At 36.1% G+C, this 23,366-nt stretch overlaps 3 protein-coding genes across 5 annotated transcripts; 2 read left to right on the top strand and 1 right to left on the bottom strand.

Moving 5' to 3' along the window:
• The first annotated feature begins 764 nt into the window (after window positions 1-764).
• On the top strand, window positions 765-4,432 carry LOC126613713 (squalene monooxygenase SE1-like). The gene is made up of 7 exons (XM_050281292.1): window positions 765-1,464; window positions 2,295-2,584; window positions 2,709-2,877; window positions 2,981-3,199; window positions 3,283-3,558; window positions 3,748-4,026; window positions 4,152-4,432. Exons 1-7 carry the CDS (start codon window positions 1,246-1,248, stop codon window positions 4,332-4,334), a joined length of 1,635 nt encoding a protein of 544 aa, XP_050137249.1. The 5' UTR covers window positions 765-1,245; the 3' UTR covers window positions 4,335-4,432.
• A 2,764-nt stretch (window positions 4,433-7,196) lies between these two features.
• LOC126586080 (mediator of RNA polymerase II transcription subunit 15a-like) lies at window positions 7,197-16,644 on the top strand. Its single transcript, XM_050250784.1, has 12 exons — window positions 7,197-7,326; window positions 9,264-9,350; window positions 10,102-10,216; window positions 10,423-10,492; window positions 11,018-12,076; window positions 12,853-12,923; window positions 13,063-13,137; window positions 13,272-14,441; window positions 14,564-14,908; window positions 15,697-15,897; window positions 15,996-16,084; window positions 16,339-16,644. The coding sequence occupies exons 2-12, from the start codon at window positions 9,286-9,288 to the stop codon at window positions 16,544-16,546; spliced, it is 3,468 nt and encodes a 1,155-aa protein (XP_050106741.1). The 5' UTR covers window positions 7,197-7,326; window positions 9,264-9,285; the 3' UTR covers window positions 16,547-16,644.
• Window positions 16,645-17,559: 915 nt separating this feature from the next.
• On the bottom strand, window positions 17,560-22,780 carry LOC126586244 (mediator of RNA polymerase II transcription subunit 15a-like). Of its 3 annotated transcripts, none has more exons than XM_050251040.1 (11): window positions 22,572-22,780; window positions 22,352-22,483; window positions 22,088-22,199; window positions 21,913-22,009; window positions 21,089-21,139; window positions 20,960-21,021; window positions 20,272-20,346; window positions 19,466-19,988; window positions 18,667-18,728; window positions 18,308-18,382; window positions 17,560-18,041 (listed from the first exon to the last, which is right to left on the bottom strand). In XM_050251040.1, exons 2-11 carry the CDS (start codon window positions 22,471-22,473, stop codon window positions 17,760-17,762), a joined length of 1,461 nt encoding a protein of 486 aa, XP_050106997.1. In that variant the 5' UTR covers window positions 22,474-22,483; window positions 22,572-22,780; the 3' UTR covers window positions 17,560-17,759. The 3 variants fall into 3 exon arrangements, with proteins under 3 accessions (XP_050106997.1, XP_050106988.1, XP_050107008.1); XM_050251031.1 differs by having other exon boundaries at window positions 22,352-22,478; XM_050251051.1 differs by lacking the exon at window positions 21,089-21,139 and having other exon boundaries at window positions 22,352-22,478.
• Window positions 22,781-23,366: the final 586 nt, after the last annotated feature.

Below are 23,366 nucleotides of genomic sequence, written 5' to 3'. Positions count from 1 at the left end.
AAATAACTAATTTATTTTCTGATAACTGTCTCAGCCTTCAATCAGCTCCTAGATTCTCCCATCAAAAATTAAAAAAAGGGTTTGTAATTTATTATGTGTCGGACATCTTAATGCCCACGCCACTTACGTTGGAGTCATACCAAACTTAGTCTCAATGGGAGTGCAAGCAAGCGGTCTCAGTGGCAATGCCACACTGGTTGACCCAGTCATCATGCTATGTCATTGTCATATGTTAGCTTTAATCCAGTCATGTGTTATTTTAATAAGTTCGGAACATTTTCATGTATTTTAACATCTAATTGTTTACTTTGTGTGTCTTCTTTCAAATATTATTTATATAAAAAATTACTTAAATTCAAAACAATATGACTGTTAAATTAAATTGTAGTCATTTATTGTTTCATTGTAGGAAGGGGATCCGGATCCCTTCCTCCTAATCCACCAAGTTTGAAGATTCGGACCGTTGAATTTGATCAAACGAGTACAAACAGGGGGTCATTTTAAAAATTATAATAACTTTAGCAGTTGAATTAAATTTCAATGGTTCGGATCTCCGGACTTGGTGGATTAGGAGGAAGGGATCCAGAGAGGATCCCTTTCCTTCATTGTATAATCGTATTCATTCAATTTTTTTCACTATAAATAAGTGATGAATTGAAATATAGACAATTCAAATTTAAAAAAAAAATTACTAAATGAGAACTACAAGAAACAAAATATGTAACAAAACATGTGTAAACTCGTAATACAGACCTTATATATGTATATATTTAATGATTATATAAAACTTGAACATGTAAATTCAGAAAGATTAGCCGTAATCAAAATGCAATCCGAATGCAATTTAATATAATGTAAAGGCTAAAGTTTTTATATAACATAATGCATGATTGAGTGTGACACCATTAAATTGTCCCAAAGTGACTATCATTGTCCTCTATCCCACAATATTTTCACATAATCCGCACACTACCAAAAATTCATTCAATAAAAGAAGCACTACAGTACCAAAAATACATTCAATAAAAAAACACCCTAAACACCAAAAATTCATTCAATAAAAAAAAACACCCGAAACACCGCAGCAGGTGCCTACCAACTGCAGTATCCCATTCCTATATAATTGCCCTTCAACGTCCATCATAAGCATTAAGCACTTCACATTCACAAATCGAAATATTCAGAACCAAATTCCAGACGTAAAAAAAAAACACTATATTGTAGAGATTAATTATTTAAATTAAGATGGTTTATGAGTATGTTCTTGCTGGCGTCTTGGTTTCTTTGTTGAGTTCTGTTTTCTTCGTCTTCATAAACACCACCTACGGGGACAAGAAGGACGATGACGTCGCGAATGTTTCAGCAACCGGTGTTTTTCTGACGCCGGAGATTGAGAAAAGTACGGATGTTGTCATTGTCGGTGCCGGAGTTGCTGGTGCTGCTCTTGCTTACACTCTTGGGAAGGTGATCATTATTTCTCCCTTTCTTTATCTTCATAATCTTCATTTTCTAGTTTTTTATTTATTTTTGTTTATTTTAAGACGATTGAATATTCTATAAGAAATAATTTTTTACTAGGTTTTCTTATTTCTTGTTGATTCATCTCAATATATAACGGAAGAAGATCAATTTAGTGAAACTTTCAGTAATACCAAAAAGTGTCCCTCTTTTTTTTATACATGTTGGAGAAGACATAAGAATTAAAGGGTAAATTAATAAATTAATACATTTTAATGAAATCTTAAAAGTAACACAAAGGCTGAAATGTTTTTGTGAATTTTCTCAGCCCTCGGAAATGGTGGATTAACGTGAAGCATCATTTTCCTTAAGTAAAATAATTACAAATGAGATAATTGCCGTATGCGTAAACTTGTGGCTATAGGTTAGTTTTTTCCTTAATTAGAACTTAATTTCAGAGTTAAAATTACTTGAAGCATCATTTTCAACCGGGGAAAAAATTTAATAAATCTTACTATTAATCCTAAACTCGCTTTTAAATGATTTTCACTAACGTTTGTCCAAGAGAGTAAAACTAATTAGCATTTTAAATAAACCACACAAATGAGGATTCAGCAATAGATTTTTGATTTGGCTCTAATATGGCGAGCTAATTCCAATAGTGCAGTCAATATTAATCTTGTTCACACAGATAAACTTTGGTTTTGGGGCAGTTTGTATTTGTTATTAGTTTGGCTAATTAAGCATTCGGATCTTGTTGTCCTGGTGGAGCTCAAAGTTGTAATTATGTGGCCTTTTAAGTTGATCAGGAGTTTTGCTTCTTGATAAATATGTAGGAAGGACGGCGGGTACATGTGATCGAAAGAGACTTGAGCGAGCCGGACAGAATTGTTGGTGAACTCTTGCAGCCTGGAGGCTATCTCAAGTTGATTGAATTAGGTCTTGAGGATTGTGCTAATGACTCCATTGATGCTCAGAAAGTGTTTGGCTATGCCCTTTACAAAAATGGCAATGACACAAAACTGTCATATCCCTTGGAAACATATAGTTCAGAGATAGCGGGAAGAAGTTTTCACAACGGGCGTTTCATCCAAAGAATGCGAGAAAGGGCCGCAGCTCTTCCAAAGTACGTAATTTCCATTTTCCTTCAGAATATAATGATGCGAAGATCATTTCCATGTTTCTTGGTTTTGATTGTTTTGATGTAATCTGTTTTGTACCTCTTACTTATCACAATGTTTTCTCTACAGTGTGAAACTGGAACAAGGAACAGTTACTACACTTCTTGAAGAAAAGGGCACCATCCAAGGAGTGATGTACAAGAACAAGGCAGGAGAGGAGATGAGAACATATGCTCCCCTAACAATAGTATGCGATGGCTGCTTTTCAAATCTGCGCCGCTCTATCTCTTCTCCAAATGTAAATTATTCGGTCTTTAGAAACTCGAGCATTTCCTTCAAGTTTTAGCATGGATTTGTTTCCTCTTTCATGAGACCAAGACTAACTTGTCTAAATACTGCAGATTGAAAATCCGTCCTGCTTTGTCGGGTTGATCTTGGAGAACTGTGAACTTCCTCATGCAAACCATGGACATGTGATCTTGGGAGACCCTTCACCTATCCTGTTTTATCCTATTAGTAGCACCGAGGTTCGTTGTTTGGTAGATGTACCCGGCACAAAAGTACCTTCAGTAGCTAACGGCGAAATGGCTCAGTATTTGAAAACTGTCGTGGCTTCTCAGGTATCTATTATTTTACATGACTCAATTATCTTCCTATTTCCAGTCATTTCGATCAAAAGGGACTGAGGAATTTGTTGTTTCAGGTTCCCCATCAACTCTTAAAGGCTTTTCTAGCAGCGGTTGATGAAGGAATCATCAGAACAATGCAAAACAAAAGCATGCCTGCTGCTCCTCAACCCACACCTGGTGCAATTTTATTGGGGGATGCATTCAACATGAGACATCCTTTAACTGGAGGAGGAATGACTGTCGCTCTTTCCGACATTGTTCTTCTAAGGGATCTTCTGAGACCGCTAAGTGATTTCAATGATGCACCTGCTTTGTGCTATTATCTCGAATCATTCTACACACTGCGTAAGGTATATAGCCATATTTGCAATATGAAAATTAAAATTTCTATTATAAGACAGTCTGAAATGTTATGTTGTTATGTTAGGCATTGATTCTCAATCTAACAACATAACATGTCAGATATATATATCTAGGCAAGAGCTTGTTATCAAGCATTAAAAAATGTGGCTGATGGAATTGGTTAATTTTCATTGCAGCCTGTGTCATCTACCATAAACACATTGGCCGGTGCTCTTTACAAGGTGTTTTGTACGTCGCCTGACCCCGCAAGACAAGAAATGCGTGAAGCTTGTTTTGATTATTTGAGCCTCGGAGGTGTCTGTTCAAACGGCCCAATATCTCTACTCTCCGGTCTTAATCCTCGTCCGATCAGCCTGTTTCTCCATTTCTTTGCTGTTGCTGTGTATGGAGTCGGCCGCTTAATGATTCCATTCCCTACACCAAAACGCCTGTGGTTGGGGGCTAGATTGATCTTGGTATGTTTACTGATGATCGTCCCAGTATTGTCTCATCAGCAAGCTTGTTACTTAAGACATATTACAAATGACACAAATATGAATTTCTACTTAATGAAACTAATGTTTTGGTTTTCATTTTCCAGAGTGCATCAGGAATCATATTCCCAATTATTAAAGCCGAAGGAGTTAGACAAATGTTCTTTCCCGCAACAATGCCAGCATATTACAGAGTTCCACCCGTTCGTACAAAAATCGAAACAGGCACGAAGTATACACTACGATCAACTAATTTATATCAAATCAGCAGTTGTCCTCCCAAAAATTAAAAATCAAGACGAAGGATATTGCAAAAATTAGGGGAGAAAGCAGAGGAAGCAGAGAAATTATGTTCCTTAATCCTTTTTAGCATCTGTTAGACCCCGAAAAGAATTCTTTTCAGCATTCATTGTTCTGCAAGAAACTTGTATCAAACTCTTGCAGTTTGTAGTTAATCTACACACAATTTTATCTATTTTTGACTTAATTTGCTATACACATGAAGGCTTCCAACTCTTGCGAGTTTCTTCAACTGTCAACTACATTTCTTATGGGCAAAATCTTGGAGGCATTATGTTTTGTTTGGATTTCATTAGGGCGGTGTTCAATTATGTTGTTCACTCATATTATAATTAAAATATCACACTTGTATTTGCTTTTTATTAATATACTATAAAAGTGAGACATATCAACTATGTCGTCCATTCATATTATAACACTCATGAATGAGAATTACTCTGTCTCATAAGGAGTTTCAATGCTTGAGACTTCAAAATTTAACGTGTAACATGCATGACAAAATCTAACAATTAAATCAACGTGCAATGCTAGATATGGCAAGTGGAAGCAACTTTGTTTAAGGCCTACGTAGGTGTTCTACCAAGCCTCTCACCCAAAAGCTAGTACTTGGATTCAATTTGTTTAGATTCTCCTTTAAAAATTTATCTAAAGTCTCCACACCTCCTAGTGTTTGAGATGAAAGATGAACCCAGAGGTGGAGTTAAAGCTAGTTCACTCTTTCTCTGATAGGAGGAACGAGGACTTAGAATTTTACTCTTTTGAGTTCAAGCTTGATGGAGCTTGAACTTCTCTCTAGAAAAACTCTTTTTCGTAAAATGGGTTAATGGGCCTTTTGGTACTTAGTCATCTTATAACTCAAATTAAACACCATGGGTTAGGGCCCTATGTGCTCAGCCAATACAAAAACTATTCTGAGACTTATTTTAAGAGGGTTTTAACGAAAAGTCTGTGGTACTATTCATTTTAACGAAAAGTCATATTTTTACACTAAAAAATCAAACATGGTACTATTTATTTTACCTTTTATTTTGTTCTTATCGTTAAAACTCAAAGTTTTCAAGCCCTTTTCATTAGTTTTCCTCTATTTTAAACATATAAATGCCAATTTAATTAATTGAAATTGTTTCAATTAATTTCTCCATTTATCCAATTAATCAAATTAATTATTGCTCTATCATTTTTTGTGTGCAATCCATTATGTTTTTATCCGCGAGGAAGTGAATGATTTAAAATATATTTTTAATTCACCCTTACACTGACAACTATTCTAATTATCGTCGAGGGCCTCACTGATCATGAGTACGCCTAGATGCATATCACGGTTCCCAAAGTAAGATAGAATATATTGGAAAACCTATACAATTGTAATTCCAATTTAATACGACCGTTCTCTTCCACAGTATTGATAATTGGTATCGAACCCTTAATGTGATTCAACTAACCTATGTGATTCGTTTTAATTAATCAAACTTTGATAGTTATAATATAACTTTATTAAAATAAAAGGCACCTGTACAATTTTTTTTTAAAAGATAATGCATTCTCTACTTGGTGATAGAGATGCAACTTGGGTTTGATCAATTTGAATTCGTCCATACCCAACCGGATTTCAAATCCAATTGGGCGGTTTAAAATGAAAGAAAAATCTTGCCTAAATCCAACTTGAACCCACTCGATCATTTACTGGGTTTGGTTAGGTTGATGCCCTGGCGGCCCATGTCAACCCAAACCCAACCCGATCTTGAGTCCGAATTCTCTCATGCACAATTACCCATCTCACTTCATTACATAAGTTCTGTTCTGTATAAGTTTAGGAATGAGTATACTTGGAGCTATTATTGGTTTTTATATGGATAATGAATGATAGTGTTACTTTTGCATTTCTTTTGGTTGAAGCTTTGGTATACATCTTGTAAATTAATTACAATTTTGCATGGTTGAAACATTAGAAATAGTCTCCAAGTTGTTTGCTTTAACTTTTGTGCAGATGGTGATATGTAAATGAAATTTTAACTAATATTGACGTTGTTTGGTTCAGAATTTGAAAAATCAAAACAAGGTGTTATAAGATTGAACTCGATAAATTTGTGCGGACCAGAATCCAACATGAATAAGCCCGAACCGCTAAACTTGTATGCATCCAAACCCAACCCAACCCCCGAATTGTGAAGGTTGGGTCAGGGTTGGATTGACCATCCAATTTGTCCAACCTGCTCGAGTTGCACCCCTACTTGGTGGATGTCATGTCTATTTTTAAATTATAATAGTTTAGAATATTGCCTTAAACAAATTTTACCGAGTGGTTGTAATGCTCTTAGTAGATGTGTAATGAAACTGAATAGAACAGATGCATAACGCTCTTAGTACATGTGCAATGTACCCAATTCAAAAAGATGTATATTTGCATCATTGATGTTCTTACCATTACTTAGTCATTTAAAAATCATCTATATGGAACCTTGACAGACTGATTAACGTTCTTAAAAAATATGCAATGAAACAGAATAGACAAGTAACGCTCGTATTAGATGTGAAATATACGACCATAAAAGATGCTTATTGTTCTTTTGAAATGCCAAACAACGTCTGACAGAAAAGATGCGAAACATTCATAGGACATGTGCAATGTACTAAAAAAAAGACCAAAATAGGAACAATATCCAATATGTGACCCAACTTCCATATTTGGACGGTATCCACACTTGGCGGGGATTTATATTTAATGACCTTTACCGGTGACAAATCTACACGTACACTAATTCCTTGCTTATCAAGCTTACCAACCTACGCACGTATACAGCCAATAATATATGAGAAGCACACACTCGTACACTTCACACAACGGCGGGAAAGGAAAGAGTCTTTTGAGCACACAGTCGATGATCAGTTACCCTTTCCTCTGCCGCCAGTCCTCCGCAAAACCCTTTTTCTGATTACTTCAATCTGCGATTTCGCAAGACGTTTTGTGAAGACCCAAAAAAGGTATAAAATCTTTCTATAGATTTTTAATTCTGTTTTTTATTTTTTGAACTTTTTATTTGGGTACCTGCGGCTGGCTATGGGGGGTTTCGTTTGTCTCTGTTAATTTGGTGAATTTTTCTGGGTGATGGTTCTGTGAATTGGTTATATGTATATTGAAAATATGTATTCGATGGTTGAATTTGGGTTTTTATTTTTGGGATTTTTTACTGCGCTTGTTTTGAGGTTTTATATAACAGAAGTATGAAACTTATCAAGATGTCGTTTGGCAACTTGTCCAGTTTTTAGATTTTTTTTGTTTGTTTTGGTTTTCAAAATCAGAAAACTGTTGGGGTTTTGGAGAAGGGGAAAGCCAAAGCCACAACCCGTTCGCCAATTATTTATTTATTTATTAATTCAACAACAGAAAGCGGAGAGGAAGAAGAAGAGCTTGAGAGAGTGCAATCCAGATGCGGGGTTGAGGGTCTCTACGTTTTAAAAAGAAAAAACAAAGTGAAACTCAAAATAGGGTAAAATGCATTTTGGAAAAAGCACCCTTTTGGAGGTTTAGTGGTGGTTGCTCATCTATGGCCTTGGACTCGAGAGAGTGCAATGCAGATGCAGGGGTCGAGGGTCTCTACGATTTAAAAAGAAAAAAACAAAGTGAAACTCAAAATAGGGTAAAATGCATTTTGGAAAAAGCTCCCTTTTGGAGGTTTAGTGGTGGTTGCTCATCTATGGCCTCAGACTAAATTGGGATGATTGTAATATGATATAGTTGGAAAGCCATTCACCGATGCTTCCCTTAATAGAATTTAAATGACAAAACTCTTGCCGCTTGTATGAATTAGATTACTTTTGTTACAAGTCGAAGAAAGAGCTAGTAATACAGTAGAGGATGATTAGTGGGTGTTCACTAACTAACAAGTTGTTAAGTTGTTGCTAACATACTTGTTAGTTAGTGATGCCGATGCAATAGTTCGTTGTTGAAATATAATGATTGATTGATTGTTCTGCTATTGAGTAGATGAGTCAAGGTTGAATGTTCGGATTCTATGATTGGTAATACATTGCAGAATTTGAGATACTTCTGCAGATTTGTTTTGGTTTTAGTGTAGTGCAGCACTGCAGCTTCAAGCTCGTTTTAGAAAACTGCTAAGAATTTTCCTTATGATCTTTCATATTTCCCCTTAGTTGTTTGTAGTAATGCTTTATTTTGTCATAACTCCATGCTGAACCTAAAATGCACTGTGGTTCCATGAGACAAAGTATGTATTAGTATCAGAAACTTACCAGTTAACCATATAATAATCTAATACAACAACAACAACAACAACAAAGCCTTTTCCCACTAAGTGAGGTCGGCTATATGAATCCTACCAGTTAACCATATAATAATCTAATGCGATCCTAAAATGATGTAGTCGTGGACAGAAGTAAAATTTCATCACAGAAAACATACACATAGGATGCGATCTTGTAAGACATATTATCTTAATATTTTTTTAAAAATGAAGAATTACTATTTGCCTTCTATAATTAGAGAAAATAAAAACCAGTTGCTTGTAAGTTTTGGTCTCCATTGTACAGGGAGATAAATTTGGGCTCCTGTCTTTCCTAAGCATGGTCTTTTATAAGTATCATTTGATTGAGGGAGGTGCAAATGATTTTATTTAAATCTAGTCAATGGAGATGCTTCCTATAAATTTCTTTGTACGCGGCTTTAATTACCTGAAACCAATAAAAATGTTTAACAGAGACAAAGGCATGTATTTATTGTGCTACAAATAACTTGTAGTTTGTCATTTGGGAGGGTTTTTTTGAAAGTTTATTTAGCTCTCCTTAGTATTTGCATTTCTGTATGTGCTATTTGTTATTTTAAATGTTATTGCTTGTGAAGTCCTTTACATAGCTTTATGACTAACTCAATGTCTGTTGTTTATGGATACTCATTATTAAAGGCACGCTCAAGCTGAACTCAATATGGATCCAGTCAATTGGAGAACTAAATTTCCTGCAGAGTCTCGAGAAAAAGTTGTGAACAAAGTGTAAGTTGAATTTCATTATTTCATATAAAGCATCATTTGAATTCCCCCGTTAGGATTTTCCTTTTTATTTTTATTACTTTGATTTTGTCTTATCATTACATTTTTGGATTAGTACTTTAAAACTTGTTTAAGTACTTAAAAAAATGAGGGAAAATTCAATTTAGACATGCTACGCTTTATGATGGCTGAACTCGGAAGAGCTTCAGGATGACCAATTGGCAAGCCTGGAAAGGAAATATTTTGTAAACAACAACAATAGTGTAATACAATACACTAGCCCAAGATCAACACACAAAGATGTAAAGAAGAACAAGCTAAAGAGATGAATAAAAAAAAAAAAAACTCCAACTTCTATTTTCTGCACACACAAAAAAGATCTGGTACAGGGAGGAGGAAAAAGGCACAACTAGTGTCTTTTCGTTTCTTTCTAAAGACTCCTCTTTTTTCTCTCTTGGAGACAATAAAGCTGGACATAATAAATAATACCCAAAAAGATAATTCTAGACACTGCCAGCACATACAAAAAAAGACAAAAAATACATGGCTATTTAGATTCTCCAAAACATCAACTTTAATGTTTAACATATTTAACTTATCTTCTGATAGGCTGGATATGTATTACCACTGTTGTTTCAGTTCTAATTGGTTTACGAATAAAATTAATTTTGTAATTGGTTTACGAATAAAATTCCCAAATTAATTGATCAGGCATGGCCAATACATTCTGACTCTAGAACAATTTCTCATGCAGTTTAAGTACCTTAATGAAGCGTGTTCCATTTTCTGAGCACGAGAAACATATGTCTGATTACAAGAGGATTTCTGTAAATTTCGAGGAAAAGGTTTATATGGTTTCCAGAGACCAGGTACCTTAAGTTATGAGTGCTTTCTTTTCAAGCTTATTTTTCTATTCTTTTCTTCACAGTATTGCCCCTCTTGAACCTAAGAACCTCTCTTTAATTTAGAAATAAACCTAGAAGAGTCATCTTTGCAGTTCACTGACGTCTTTTTTCTTTCGTAGTTGAGTAATTTTTTTTATCAGTCTGAAATAAACATTTCTTGTTTAATTTAGCAAGAATATATACTGCGGATCAAATCAAAGTTGGAAGAATTGGAATCTTCGCCAAAAAACTTGAATCCAGGTATGACATTATTTTGGAAACTAAAATTATTGAGTTTAGCAATATCAGCTTGTTCAACTTTTTGCTTCCAAATTGACTGTTTATGTGCATTATATTTTTCTCTTAAACCTGGAATGGTGTTAACATGTAGTGTGATGTTAGCTTGTTCTGTCATTTTCATTTGGTCTATGCTTGCACTATATATATATATCTTCCCATCATTTGCTTTCCACGTTTGTTATACTATTTTCCAGTAGCGACTGATACATATTGATGAATTTGTTGGTCATCATATTCTCAGAAGCTTATGCTTTCCAACACGAGACAATAATTATTTTATATTCTAATACTTGCATGTGTGCTTCAACCCCCCATTGTAATGCCTAACATCGGGAATCGAACTTACAATGGAAAGTTGTAACTACTAGGATTCCATTTCAGGATCTTTTACATATATTTCTTGTACTCTTCACCTAATTTCAATTAATTCGTCTTGATATTTTGACCCTTATTTTGTAATAACATCTTATGGTATTCATCCCCAAGGTGGTGCGCAAGGCCAATCAATTTCTGTTCAATCCACAGCTCCATCTCAAGCACATGAACAACATTCACTGCCTAGTGTTCGAGATAACATTGCATCTGGTGGAGGTTTTACTAACTTAGCATCTGCACAGCCCACTGTCAGTGTTACGCCTCAGGTTCCTTTGCCAAATAATGCTAGTGAAAATTCCAATACGCAGAATGTCTTTGGTAATTCACAGAGGTCTGTACGAAATTTATCAGGACGTGGGCAACCTTATAATATTACTGCCAATAACATGAGACAGGAGCAAGGGAGACAAAATTCACCCCAGATTGTTGCTCAGCAGAACCATGAGCAGCAAAATCCTCATCTTTGTAAGCAGGTCTGGCAGGAAAATATCTCACCCTCATATGTAACCCAGCAAAAGCAACTACAGCCGCAACACCACTACCAACAGAAACTCTTAAAACCTACTCAGCAACAGACCTCTCAACAATCTATGTTGCAAACTCCTGTCATGCGCCATTCTGAGACATGTGTTTCTCCACTTTCTGATATTTGGCAGGACCCGATGTCTTCTTTCTATCAGACAACACAGTTGAGGATTAAGAATCAGTCACAGCTAGCCTTTAGGCAAACAAACCAATCACAAGTGACTCCGGATATTCATCAAAATGTATCATCAAGTTCACAGAACCCATTAATGCAATCACAAATGCAAGCACATTTGATAGGGAGAAAGTTGACTGCTACTAATACGCAACAGAGTCACATAGATGGGCAACCAAATGGCGTCCTTAACTTGCAGCAGCAACAGCCCAGGTCACCATTCCAACAGAATAACTTACAACAACGGTTTCAGTTACAGAAAACAAATCTTTCAAGTGCACATCATGAGCAATTGGGCGAAAGAAACAATATTTCTGTGCTACAACAAAGCTCACAGCTGCCAAATAAAGATCAAGAACCACAACCACACTCTCTTGAGAGACGACTGAACACTCAAACACAGCCAGAGAAGATGAAACAATTGCCAAATCCATCGGCACAAGATCAGCAGCAAGCATATCAAACATCAGGTAAAAGTACTGTGAAACTGAATCATGTTTCAGCAGAAAAAAAAGTAGATTTATTAAATAAGAAAATAAGTAGAAACACCTTCCTAGATACATCATTGATATATTATTGAGTTGCTAGTTTCTATGATCTTATTCTGGATGTGTGGAGAACTTCTAACTGGTACAGGCTAGTTCTAATCAAGCTGATTATCAAAATTACCTCACAAACATATGTAGGTCATTGTTAAAATTAGTTCTTGAAAATATATATTCTGACTGCCTCTTTTCTTATTATTTTGTTGATTGGTTTTGTTATCTATTGATTGACATGATTTTCTCTTCGGTATGAACCCTGGTTGCTTCATGTGTCTTGCAGTTTTTTCTGGATTCTCATATCTTTTAGCAGCGCAATAATATATTTTCATGTGATTATGCGTTTGTAGTTGCAATATTATTATGAAACTTTCGAATGATCTATTAACAAACTACAAAATATGTCCAACTATATCAGCTGACTTCTAGGAAATATATTTATCTGCAATAAAGATATGTTATAAGCTCGGTCTTTCTAAACTCATTGTCAATTTCGGGAATTCTGTGGATTTTGGAAATCATTCTTGATTGTTAGTTAAAACGAAGAAAGGCGCACTTCTTGGGATGTCTATATATCTTTCTGTATGGATATTTATCTGAAAACCCTTTGTAGAATTACATCCAATCATCACCTTATTTCCGCTTTCATCCTGTCAGATCTACTCTCAGTTGACTTGCACTCCATTTTTATACTCGTTTGACAGGAACACTAACTTCTACATCTGAGGGAAGGGTTTCATGTACAGATAATGGGCAAGAGGAAGCCTATCAGATGGTAATCTCTCTCTCTCTCTCTCTCTCTCTCTCTTACTGATTTTGTCACTAAAATTACTATCTGCCCATTTCTGTGTAGGGCAAGTTAATTAAATAGTTAAAGCTGCGACTGAATAATTTTCTGAAATGTAACTTTGCAGCTTCAAAGTCTAAAAAGCAAGTATTTAATACCTCTGGCTGATATGTATAAGACGATAACATGTAGGCTCCAGCAGGTAAATTATCCTTCACTTCAAATTTTCTGCTTTAGGTATCCAACATGAGATCGATCGCTTTGTTCTCTTACATTAAAATTCCTTAGACGAAAAATTTTTATGATTATTTTTTTAAAGTTCTCTTAATTTTCCAGCTCAACTCTGTCTCTCAACAGACAGAAACAGTCGGTATTGAGAAACTTAATGCCTTGAGGAATAGGGTGAAGTCAATCATTTCTAATCTAAATTTGCCCAAAAGCAAAGTTGCACCTTCGTCCAAGGAGAATCTGGGTGTATATGAGAAGTTCATTACTTCTATTCTTAGTGTACGTGGAAGGGGAAATTCTGGTCCCTCGGAGCAGCATGGACAACGTTCTTCTGATGTGAACTCTACCCGTCAATTCATGCAACTTCGTTCTCAAACTCCTCCAGTTCAGACACAGCAAGACGAAAAGAAGCCAACATTTCAGTCAGTGAACTCACAGGATTCTGCAACAACAATACAGCGGAGCAATGCAACAAACTTGGTTAACGATTCTAAGTCTGTATCTGAGTGCCCAACCCTGCAGCCGACCGACACATATTCAGGAAAGATAGGCTCATTTAACATAGTGCACCAGGTTTCCTCAGGAACCTTAAATATTCCTAAAACCAATCTCCAACAACCAAATGTTAAGACCTTGTTGTCACATAGCCCGGTGCTTGGACCACAGTCATATGTGAATGCTTTTGAGTCAAGCTGTAATACATTTCAAGAGATGCACCTGAAACAACCTAAAGAGGAGCGAGATGTGCAGGCTCAGACCCTGAAGCAAGAACCTCAAGATTGGCATGAGATGCTGCAGCAATCAGTACAAAAGCAAATTGTGCAACAGCATAGCAGGCTGCTAAAGTTTCAATCCGAAGCTTCATTTCCTACTGCTTTGCCCAAAACTCATGGTTCTTCCCGTTCACAAGTTCCTCGGTGTTCTACTATTGACAAGAAAAATCTTCTGGTGCCTTTTACAGAAGCAAGAACCACTTTCTATCCCATAAACACACCCTCTACTAAAACTTGTTTGGTTCCCTTGCCTTCATCGTCTGTCCCAGGAGATTTTGAGATGCCTATGTCTGATACTTCATCCCTATCGAATGCTGGAACTATTGGAGATCATATGGTAGATGGTGCACCAAAATCCACATCACCCATTGCCATCAGCACTCCTGGGATATCTGCTTCATTCTTACTTGAAGAATCCAGTAACGACATTCATTGTAATACATCTACAATAATGTCTGATGAGTTGAGTGCTTCTAAGCAGCCTATTCAGCGCTTAGTTAAAGTGGTTAGTTTGAACTGTTGCAAGTTCCTCTTTGATTGTTTCAGTGTTTTAGAAAGTGTTGGATTTACTGCATAACATCAAAATTGGGATTATAAGATGAAATGTTATTTTCTTTTCCATTTCAGGTGAACATGATGTCATCTAAAGCACTAAGTGCTGCTATTTTGGACATTGGCTCTGTCGTTTGTACAACTGATAGGTTATCAGGATCAGCAACACTTATGCGATCTAGAGGCTCAGTTGGTGAGGATTTTGTGGGCATGACTAATTCTCGTTTGCAGAAGAGTTATTTGGCATGGCAAGATAAGACCTTTGGAACAAAAAATATGAAACGGTGCAGAAGTACATCGCCAATTAATGTTGATGCCTCAGCAACTGGAAGTATCTATGATAGTTCAAGGCTGAGTGATACGGAGATATTTGACTTGGAATCAACTGCAATATCTTATATCAAAAGGCCTAGGATTGAGGTATGATGCTACTCTGAGAGTTTTTTTTTTTTTTTTCTAAATCCTATGAAGCGTATAATTTTATCTAATAGTAATGCCATCTCATGGATGCTGTTTCAACAGAACATCAATTTAGTTGAGAAACTATCATCAGAGTTATCCTTTTGGTTTTTAGGGTTCGGTCATTTTTATTGCCTTCACCATCTGATAAAAATAAAAAAATAAAAAAAAAGTCATCTCCCTCTTTGTCTTCTACTTGAGGACCCCAAATACTTTTGTCCTCTAATTTCTTTCTTTCCATTTCAATATCTGTCTGACTTCTATGACAGGAAACATCTAGTCATATCTCACATTTCCTGGGTTGTTTTTATTATAGTAACCCATAGCTTAACCTAATTTCATAAAAGCATTAAAGTTCATATATACATTTTACGTTTTCTGTTATAGTTCTGAAGTTTAGATTCTAACAATCGCTCTCTTTTACATGTATATTTGAAATGTAGATTAGAGATTCTTTTTCCCGGTCATCTTTGTAAAATATGTATCGGTTCTCATCATTATTGGCATATTATATTTTCTCCATATTCAAGCCAGGAAAGTTGCATTTTGTGATAGGTTTCTCAGCATATCAATTGGTATAATATTTTGAAATTGATTCCTAATTGTTTAGGCAGAGAGAGTCGATTGCTTTGTGCATCTCTTGAAGTATGACTCCCGGTAGGGTTACTGGGGCGAGTCTTAGCGTTGAATTTATTATTCGGTAAACAAATCAAGAGATCCTTACAGTTACAGTATATTACATGTTTCAGGTGAATCAAACCCTGTTTGAAGAAATTACAGCAATTAACCACCAACTAATAGACACTGTATTAGATGTCAGTGACGAAGATACCCCTCCAACAGTAGTCTCAGCTCAATTTAGAGGTGGTCAAGGAACCATTGTCCGGTGCTCCTTCATTCCCGTGACCATCGATCCCAATCTGAGGTCACAGCACCCGTCAGCTCAAATGGTATGCTTTACTTTTACACACTAGTCTAGATGTGATTGAGAAACCATACATGTGATTTTTCTATTCCTGTATTGACTTTGCTTTTAATGTCTATGCAGCTTCCAATCCAGCCTTTACGATTGCTTGTTCCTGCAAATTATCCATTGTGCTCTCCCATATTTCTAGACAAGTTGAGAGTGGAAGTCGGGTGTGACATCGGGACTTTTTCTTTGTATTTGTTCTGTTTATTATAAGTATCGTTCTACATCCCGAACCAACTATCATCCTCCATGTATACAGCGCATAGTTATTAGAATGAGAACCTACGGCTAATTATTTGCCATGTTTATTCGGTTCTTGTTGTTCACAATAACATTGCCATGTTTCTTAGGTTCTTGTAGTACTTAGAGCAGGTATAGTTTCCATTTATCCTTTCGATTTAATCCATTGTTGGTATGGCAGTGATGAGCTAGAAGATTTTTCAGCAAAGGTAAAATCAAAGCTGAATATGTCGCTCCGGAGGCTGATGGAACCCTTGTCACTTGGGGAGATAGCAAGGACGTGGGACATTTGTGTGCGAGCGGTTGTCGCAGAATATGCAGAGCAGAATGGGGGAGGAAACTTGAGTTCCAAGTATGGAGGGTGGGAAGACTGTATGAGTGCTGCTTGATCAATTAATTTTGTGCCTGTTCAGATTCTAGGCTAAGTGTACAGATTCTGGATGATTGTAATCTATTTATTTGTGTTCTTGATGAGGATTCCTCTCTTCTTTTTCATGTGTTTTCAACTTTTTACCTTTTGGTAATTTAAATTAAGTGTTGCTGATTATGTCACATTATAAATCTTTGACCATCCAAGAATGTTTACAAATTGTAAAAACTTGTTTGAAGAGAAATATGAGGATGCGAAAATCACTTTTCATAAAAAGGACAACAAAAACGTGATAATCTAAACTCAAAGTGTCATTCTGGCTTAAATCCAATTCCGACGCAATCCGTTTCATGGCTTCCAGCTTCAACCCTAAATAGAGGATGATAATTGGATCCAAACCTTGTGTTTACTGTGTGCGTGGGCCAAAAGACGATGACTATCATGGTAACTACATTGTTTCATGGAGATAAGTCTACAACAAACAAAGTAAATGGTAGGGGAGAGGGAAGAGACTAAGAATGATTTCAAAATAATTGCTTCCGACTCCAAAGCCAAAGCGGGAGCCGGTAGCAAAGAATTTTTCTTTGGTTTTTGCTCTAGACAGCTGGGGATTTTTCCCTTAGGCTATGTTTAGACGAGAGTTTTCTAAGTTTCAAAGGATCTAGCTTAAGTGTTGAATCCCTTCAAATTACACATCTCAAACCCTTGACATGTTTGTAATGAGAACTGCTAGCAACATTTTCACTTACCTTCTCATTTCAACCTTCTCAATTCTTTTCATGCCGCTTGTACTCTACTAGCACTCAAAATTAAAATTTTGATTACATAAAAATCTCATTATTTTTTCTTCCTTTGTTAGTAAATTCACAAGAACGCTTTATTTGCAATGGTAAATTCACGATAACACTTTTTCCTATGTCTAATTTATCCAACTGTTTTCACACTCGCTTTCTCCTTCTGCACTCCTCAGCTTGTTTTGTTCCTTGATTTTCCTGTGATCATATTCAACCTTAACGCTAGAAGAGAAATACGAGAGTTCAAAAATCACTTTTTCACTAGCTAAAAATGCATGTGTTACATCATTGTCTACAAAAAAAAAATTGCTTCTAACCAGAGACTGCTTATCCTTAGGAGGGGAACACTAGATAGGCCACTTCTTGATGGCGAATATGATGGAGCAACATTTGTCTTCTCTACAGGTGTAGTAGCAAATTCATACCGTGGCACATAGCTCAGTAACCCTCGCCTTCTATTTGCTCTAGTTTTACTTCTGCGGCAAGGCATTGAGAGTATGGCTGCTGGGTGGAGTGCAAATCAGACGAGGGAATCTGCTTCCTAGGTCTATTTGCATCAATGAAGTTTAGTATCTGCTTCTCGTATAAGCCCCATTTGTCTTTCAAACCAGGTGTAATGTAATTTTTGGAAATCTGTAGGGTTGATATGAGGCGCTCAATCATGGTCTTGAACATTTTTAGCCTCTCACTCCGCTCTGAATATTCTGGAAGAGAAACGAGCTGCCAAACAGAGAGAACAGACACGAGTAAGCAAAAGAACAGCAATATAAGAAGTAACAAGACTTTGTAGCAAATGATGTTTTCAGCATTGATGGTGTGGTGACAATGCCATATACAGTCTAAATGGGGACGATAATTAAAGAGGAGATCCAACCGAAGGGATCTATCACAAAGCATCGCCATGATAGCCTTGAATGGAAAGCTACTAATTAATGGTAAAAGTAGAGAAACAAATGATGAGGAAAAACGATAAAGTAATTGCATACCTGTGGAAGTTTAGTAATAATTTTCTGATGAATTTCAGTTAGCTCGAGCAAGTACATTTCCTTCATGACTTTGATCTGCTTATCAAATTCGGCAAGTCAAAGATGATTAGAAACATTGTTGCAGCTGCATGCTTGGTGACAGCATTATAATATCACAACATTTTTGGGTTTCTTAGTCCCTCGCTCATGCATCAATTTAAGTTTTTCTGTTTAATGCATCAACAAGAATGCCCAGAGAAGCAAGCTTTAGTTAAATTCCCAGCCGATGATAGGAAACTTATTAAGACTAGAATGAAAGTCACTATTCAAGGCAATTTTGTATCAGTATAATTGTATGGACAACAAGCGAAACATCTTACTTTCTGAAAGACCTCCTCTTGCCAATCACCCACAGTTGCATTCCCAGTCTGGACCCTGCAATCTAGAGATGTCCATATAAATTGCAGAAATATTTGTCAATGTTTGCACACAAGGTTGTACAAAAACTTGATAATGAGCATTAGTCTGAGAGAAGAAGTAAAACGGAAAACTGTCATGCCGGAATTTAAAAATGTACTTTTGTAAATAAAAGATATGAGCAGTATGCAAACAAACTAGAAACTGCACAGGCCAAAGCAGAACAGGACTAAAAATTCACTAGATTGTCAATGTTATGGTCATGGGAAACTACATTAGTAAATGACCACCAAACGCTTGATCAAAGCGGCCTAATAATAAGCCTCCTTTAGGAATGCTTTATCTATAAAACAACCATATTTCACGCTATCAAAAGGAATGAAAGATATTCGGTTCACCAAGCCAAATTCCGGTCAATGTAGTTTAATATCAGAAGTCCAATTATGAGAAGATAACATTCAAACTTCGATTATTTTCCAGACGGTTTACAGCCATATGAACATGAGGCAGGCATAAAAACATAAAGTAGCCTGTTCAACTGACACAACCAGATAAATTCATATAACAATGACAACGTTAACCATAATGTAATATGATAAAACAGGCCCAAATTGAAAAGTAATATAAAAGCAAAATAAAATTACAAAACGCTCATACATGATAATCTGAATAACGTGAAAGCAGATGCATAAAAAGGACAACACAAGAGCTGCATAACTGTAAAAAAGTAAAAAATTAGAAAGAAAAGGAACAAATACATACTTGATGGCGTCTCAGGAAGGGCTCTTTGTGATTGATGCAGCTGCTTTTGTTGACCCGTTGAATTTTGTTGTTGAAGTGTGGTTCTTGATACCTGACGTGATGCTTCAAGACTTTCTTCCCTGTCTCGTTTTATGCCCACGGTCAACATGTTCTCCTGTGCCATTGAAACCCCAGCTACAGAAGACACAGAATTTTGCTGCAACCTAGTCATGTTGTTCTGCAGCAATGGGTTCATTTGATTTTCAAGATGGACTTGAGTAGAGTGAAATTGTGACGGTTGCATGTTGTGTATTTGAGATGAGGAGAGCTGCCCTTGCTGCAGAGATAAAACTGGCTTCCTTGGTCTGTTTGTACTAATAAAGTTTATAATCTGCTTCTCATATAAGCACAACTTGTCCTTCAAACTAGGTGAAATGCTACTTTTGGAAACCTGCAAGACTAATATAACACGCTCCAACATTGTCTTGAACATTTTTAGCTTCTCAAGCTCTGATTTTGCTTGTGTTGAAAGACAATATTCGTGCTGGTATGGTAACAAGACTTTTAGAAAATAATGTAATGCGATATAAGAAAGAATACAAGACATAAGTAAGCAAAAGTAAAGCAATATAAGAAGTAACAAGGCATTTTTGGTATGTTAAAAAATTTCATGTAGCCATTCCTCACTGCAGCAACAGTTAAAAAGGAGAGCAGTCATTACAAGGGATCTACCATAAACCACCATGACGATAACCTTGAAGGGAAAGACTATTTAAGGGTAAAACTATAAAAGTAAAGCAACAAATTATGAGGGAGTGATTACATACCTGCTGAATTTTATTAGTAATCTTCTGATACATTTCACTCAGTTCGGGTAAGTACATCTCCTTCATGTCTTTGATCTTCAAATCAGATACAGCAAGCCAATATGATTAGAAACAGATATATGTTTCCAAACACCATCGCAGCACTAAGATTATTTGTTTCTTACTAGCTCATCATTTACCACATCTATTAAAGCTTTTACTTGATTTTTTTTTTAAAAAAAGAAAGCCAATATCAAGAGCTTGTGCATGCCACCATGCGTCCAGAAAGCATGAATTCACGTATAACTTATGTAACACAGTTGAGCTTCACGTGATGATCGGTAGCCAGGGCTTTCAAACTTATTTTCGATTACTAATAAAGTTCATAGTAAATTCCTAGTTTACTACCAATTGCTTGTTCTTTAAGCAACATAGAATATACCAATGCGAACTTATGAAAATAATAGAATTCTTTCATCTTCAACCATTGAATAATGTATTCCTACGCTATTAGCACCACGTCCCTCTGGTTCAAGCTGTAGTCAGCATTCCTGATAAAGCGGGATGAATCCTGAAAAGGATGTTTCTAGTTTCCTATTTAATCCTTCATCACATATGAACACCAGTATATAATCCCCACCCGAGAGGAAGGCCAAAATAGCATCTTCTACATATCCTAGCCATTTAGGGGCATGTCAAAGCAGCTTACCTTTTGATAGACCTCCTCCTGCCAAATAGCCTCATTTGCATGTCTTGTCGGAGCTGGGGAATCTAGAATCGGTACAAAGTTATACAAAAATATTGTAAGTCATATGAAAAAATTTCAGAACAGCTTTACCTTTAGAACATTGGTCAAGAAAAATGCGAACCAAATGTATCAATAATGATCCTGCAAAAACATGCAATGTATGTTTCAAAGGATCAATCTAACTCACATGAAAATTTTGAGCGCACGCTGGGTGCCCAAGTGCTTAAGAAACCAGGATCATGCATGGACATTTCAGATAAGATTTTTCTCCTAGTTTCTTTAGATTTAGAGTACGTTTGGGTGAAGGACTTCCAAATTCCACGGAATTTAGGCAAAGTGAAGAAGTTATAGGTCACAAAAAGTTTAGATATGAGGAATTAGTAATGCACCACATAAGCATTACAAAATCATGTGAGAGGGATTTGCAAATGACTACTTGAAAAGAGTTATTTATAAATCTCTCTTACATACCTTCGTAATCCTCATGCGGTACATTTCTAATACATGCTATCTAACTGTCTGTGATCCATATTTCTTATTCACTTTGTCTAAATCTCTTGGAATTTGAAAATCCCTCACCCAAACATACCATAATTAATTGATGATAGAGAGTTTCAGAGGAAAAGAACTATGAAGAAAGTTGGGCAGCAAGAGAGGAACCTACGATTTAAAGAAGAGACAGAGAGTCTGTTTCTGTAAGTTGTGCACTTATGTTACCTTCGTCGTAACAACATGAATGTTTAATTATAGTTCTAATGATTCAATCGCTACTGTTAATATGTGTTCAATCACAAGGCTGAAAATGTGTATAAAAAAATGTGTCTTTCGACCTTAACCCATTATTTACAAAGATAACAGTACCTCTATGTCAAAAAGCATGCAAGCAGGAAGACAAAGGGGGTGGTTTCGATTACCAGAAGAGTTAGCTTGTAAAGAAGTGTCCAATATTGTGTTCGGAGACTTGGCCTCCACAGTAAACATCTTTGTAGAAATCTTCTGTAGATAATCCCACTGAAAAATGAAATCCATGATAAGTAGGACCCCGAGATTTATATCATGAAAAAGTAACCCGGAGATTTACACGAGTACCTGGCTTGTGGCAGAAGTAAAAACATTTTCCTCAAAGACTGCGGCAATTTTCATGAGTTCTGGTAATTCCTCTTGGCCAGATGAGGAACGATGCGTCTTCAATGTATCGAATCTTTACATGCAACACATTCGAATTAAAGTACAGTTGTATGAACGTATATTCACGTTCACGGAATTCATGTAAGTAAACGAATATTACTTAGTAGAATATTACCTATCGAATTATAATCTCAACTCCATAAACAAACAAACAAACAAACTTACATCTTGATGGCAATTTCTTGTCGTGAACACGGCAGAGATTGACTCCTCCAATCGCCCTGGCCTGCTCTGAATCCATCACCTTGAGGAGGCCGAGGCCGCGGCGTCCCGTTATCTGAATCCATCAGCTCTGTTCTAAGCAGCAACCGTAAAATACATACCTTCAGACAAAATTATAAAAGTTTTGAATTGCAAAAACAGATGTTGAAATTTAAAATCAAACCTGGAAACTGGTAGAAACTGGGTTTGAGTGAGTTGCGTGCGTATCAAGCAATGAATCAAATGCGGACGGGGTGAGGCGATTGATCGTCTTGAGATCAGGTAAACGAAGACTTGTTTTGTTTTGCAGGAGGAGGAAAGTTTCCTTCCTTTATCCAAGAAATTGCAGGGAAGGTTCGAAGGTTTCCCTCTCCTCGTTTAGTGCCAACAGCTTTTTTTTTTTTTTTTTTTTTAATAGATTGCTTGCCTGACTATCATTACAATAAAAATGCATTAAAAATCCTAACTATATAGAATAGTAAAAGAAAAATTTTATTTGAACCCATGTAACATTTTCTTACATCAAATTTACTCTCTTAATCCATATTGTTTTTTATTAAAAAATTAATCTCTCTTTAAACCCAAATTTATTAGTTAAACTACCATCTCAAATCAAATTCAAAATGTTAGGTTATCTTTACACCCATTCCCTTTATAAAATAACATCTATAATTGATTTTTTTTTTTTTTAAAGAGGCCTCCTTGCCCCCACCCCCTCCTCCCACTAGCATTTTGATGGCTACTTTATTTTTTTTTCCTTTTTGCTACCAAACCCAGACATTTGCCTTTTTCTTTCTACTGATGTGCATAAGCAACAAAACAAACAATTCATCCCCTTATATTTATCAACAAGCAAGGAAGTTTATCATCTAAGAACAATTGGTAAGAAGTTTTTCCTTAGAATTTTCCAATTGTAGAAAGTTTAACAAACAATTCGGGAATGATGAAAAAAATGAAACTCAAATACTTATCTTTTTAA

Source organism: Malus sylvestris, chromosome 2 (genome assembly GCF_916048215.2).
Source record: "Malus sylvestris chromosome 2, drMalSylv7.2, whole genome shotgun sequence".
In the NCBI taxonomy this organism is placed as follows: Eukaryota; Viridiplantae; Streptophyta; class Magnoliopsida; order Rosales; family Rosaceae; genus Malus; species Malus sylvestris.
The sequence above is the reverse complement of the archived record's forward strand: the minus strand, read 5'-3'. Positions and strand labels throughout refer to the sequence as shown.

Bases quoted from the DNA above. Each gene is read 5' to 3' on its own strand.
- LOC126613713 (XM_050281292.1), top strand. From the start codon at position 1,246: ATGGTTTATGAGTATGTTCTTGCTGGCGTCTTGGTTTCTTTGTTGAGT. The intron at 1,465-2,294 runs GTGATCATTATT...ATAAATATGTAG, and splicing joins TTGCTTACACTCTTGGGAAG to GAAGGACGGCGGGTACATGT. The intron at 4,027-4,151 runs GTATGTTTACTG...TTCATTTTCCAG, and splicing joins TGGGGGCTAGATTGATCTTG to AGTGCATCAGGAATCATATT.
- LOC126586080 (XM_050250784.1), top strand. From the start codon at position 9,286: ATGGATCCAGTCAATTGGAGAACTAAATTTCCTGCAGAGTCTCGAGAA. The intron at 12,077-12,852 runs GTAAAAGTACTG...CTCGTTTGACAG, and splicing joins GCAAGCATATCAAACATCAG to GAACACTAACTTCTACATCT. The intron at 12,924-13,062 runs GTAATCTCTCTC...GTAACTTTGCAG, and splicing joins AAGAGGAAGCCTATCAGATG to CTTCAAAGTCTAAAAAGCAA.
- LOC126586244 (XM_050251040.1), bottom strand. From the start codon at position 22,473: ATGGATTCAGATAACGGGACGCCGCGGCCTCGGCCTCCTCAAGGTGAT. The intron at 22,200-22,351 runs GTAAGTTTGTTT...TTGCATGTAAAG, and splicing joins CAAGAAATTGCCATCAAGAT to ATTCGATACATTGAAGACGC. The intron at 22,010-22,087 runs GTACTCGTGTAA...TTCATTTTTCAG, and splicing joins TTACTTCTGCCACAAGCCAG to TGGGATTATCTACAGAAGAT.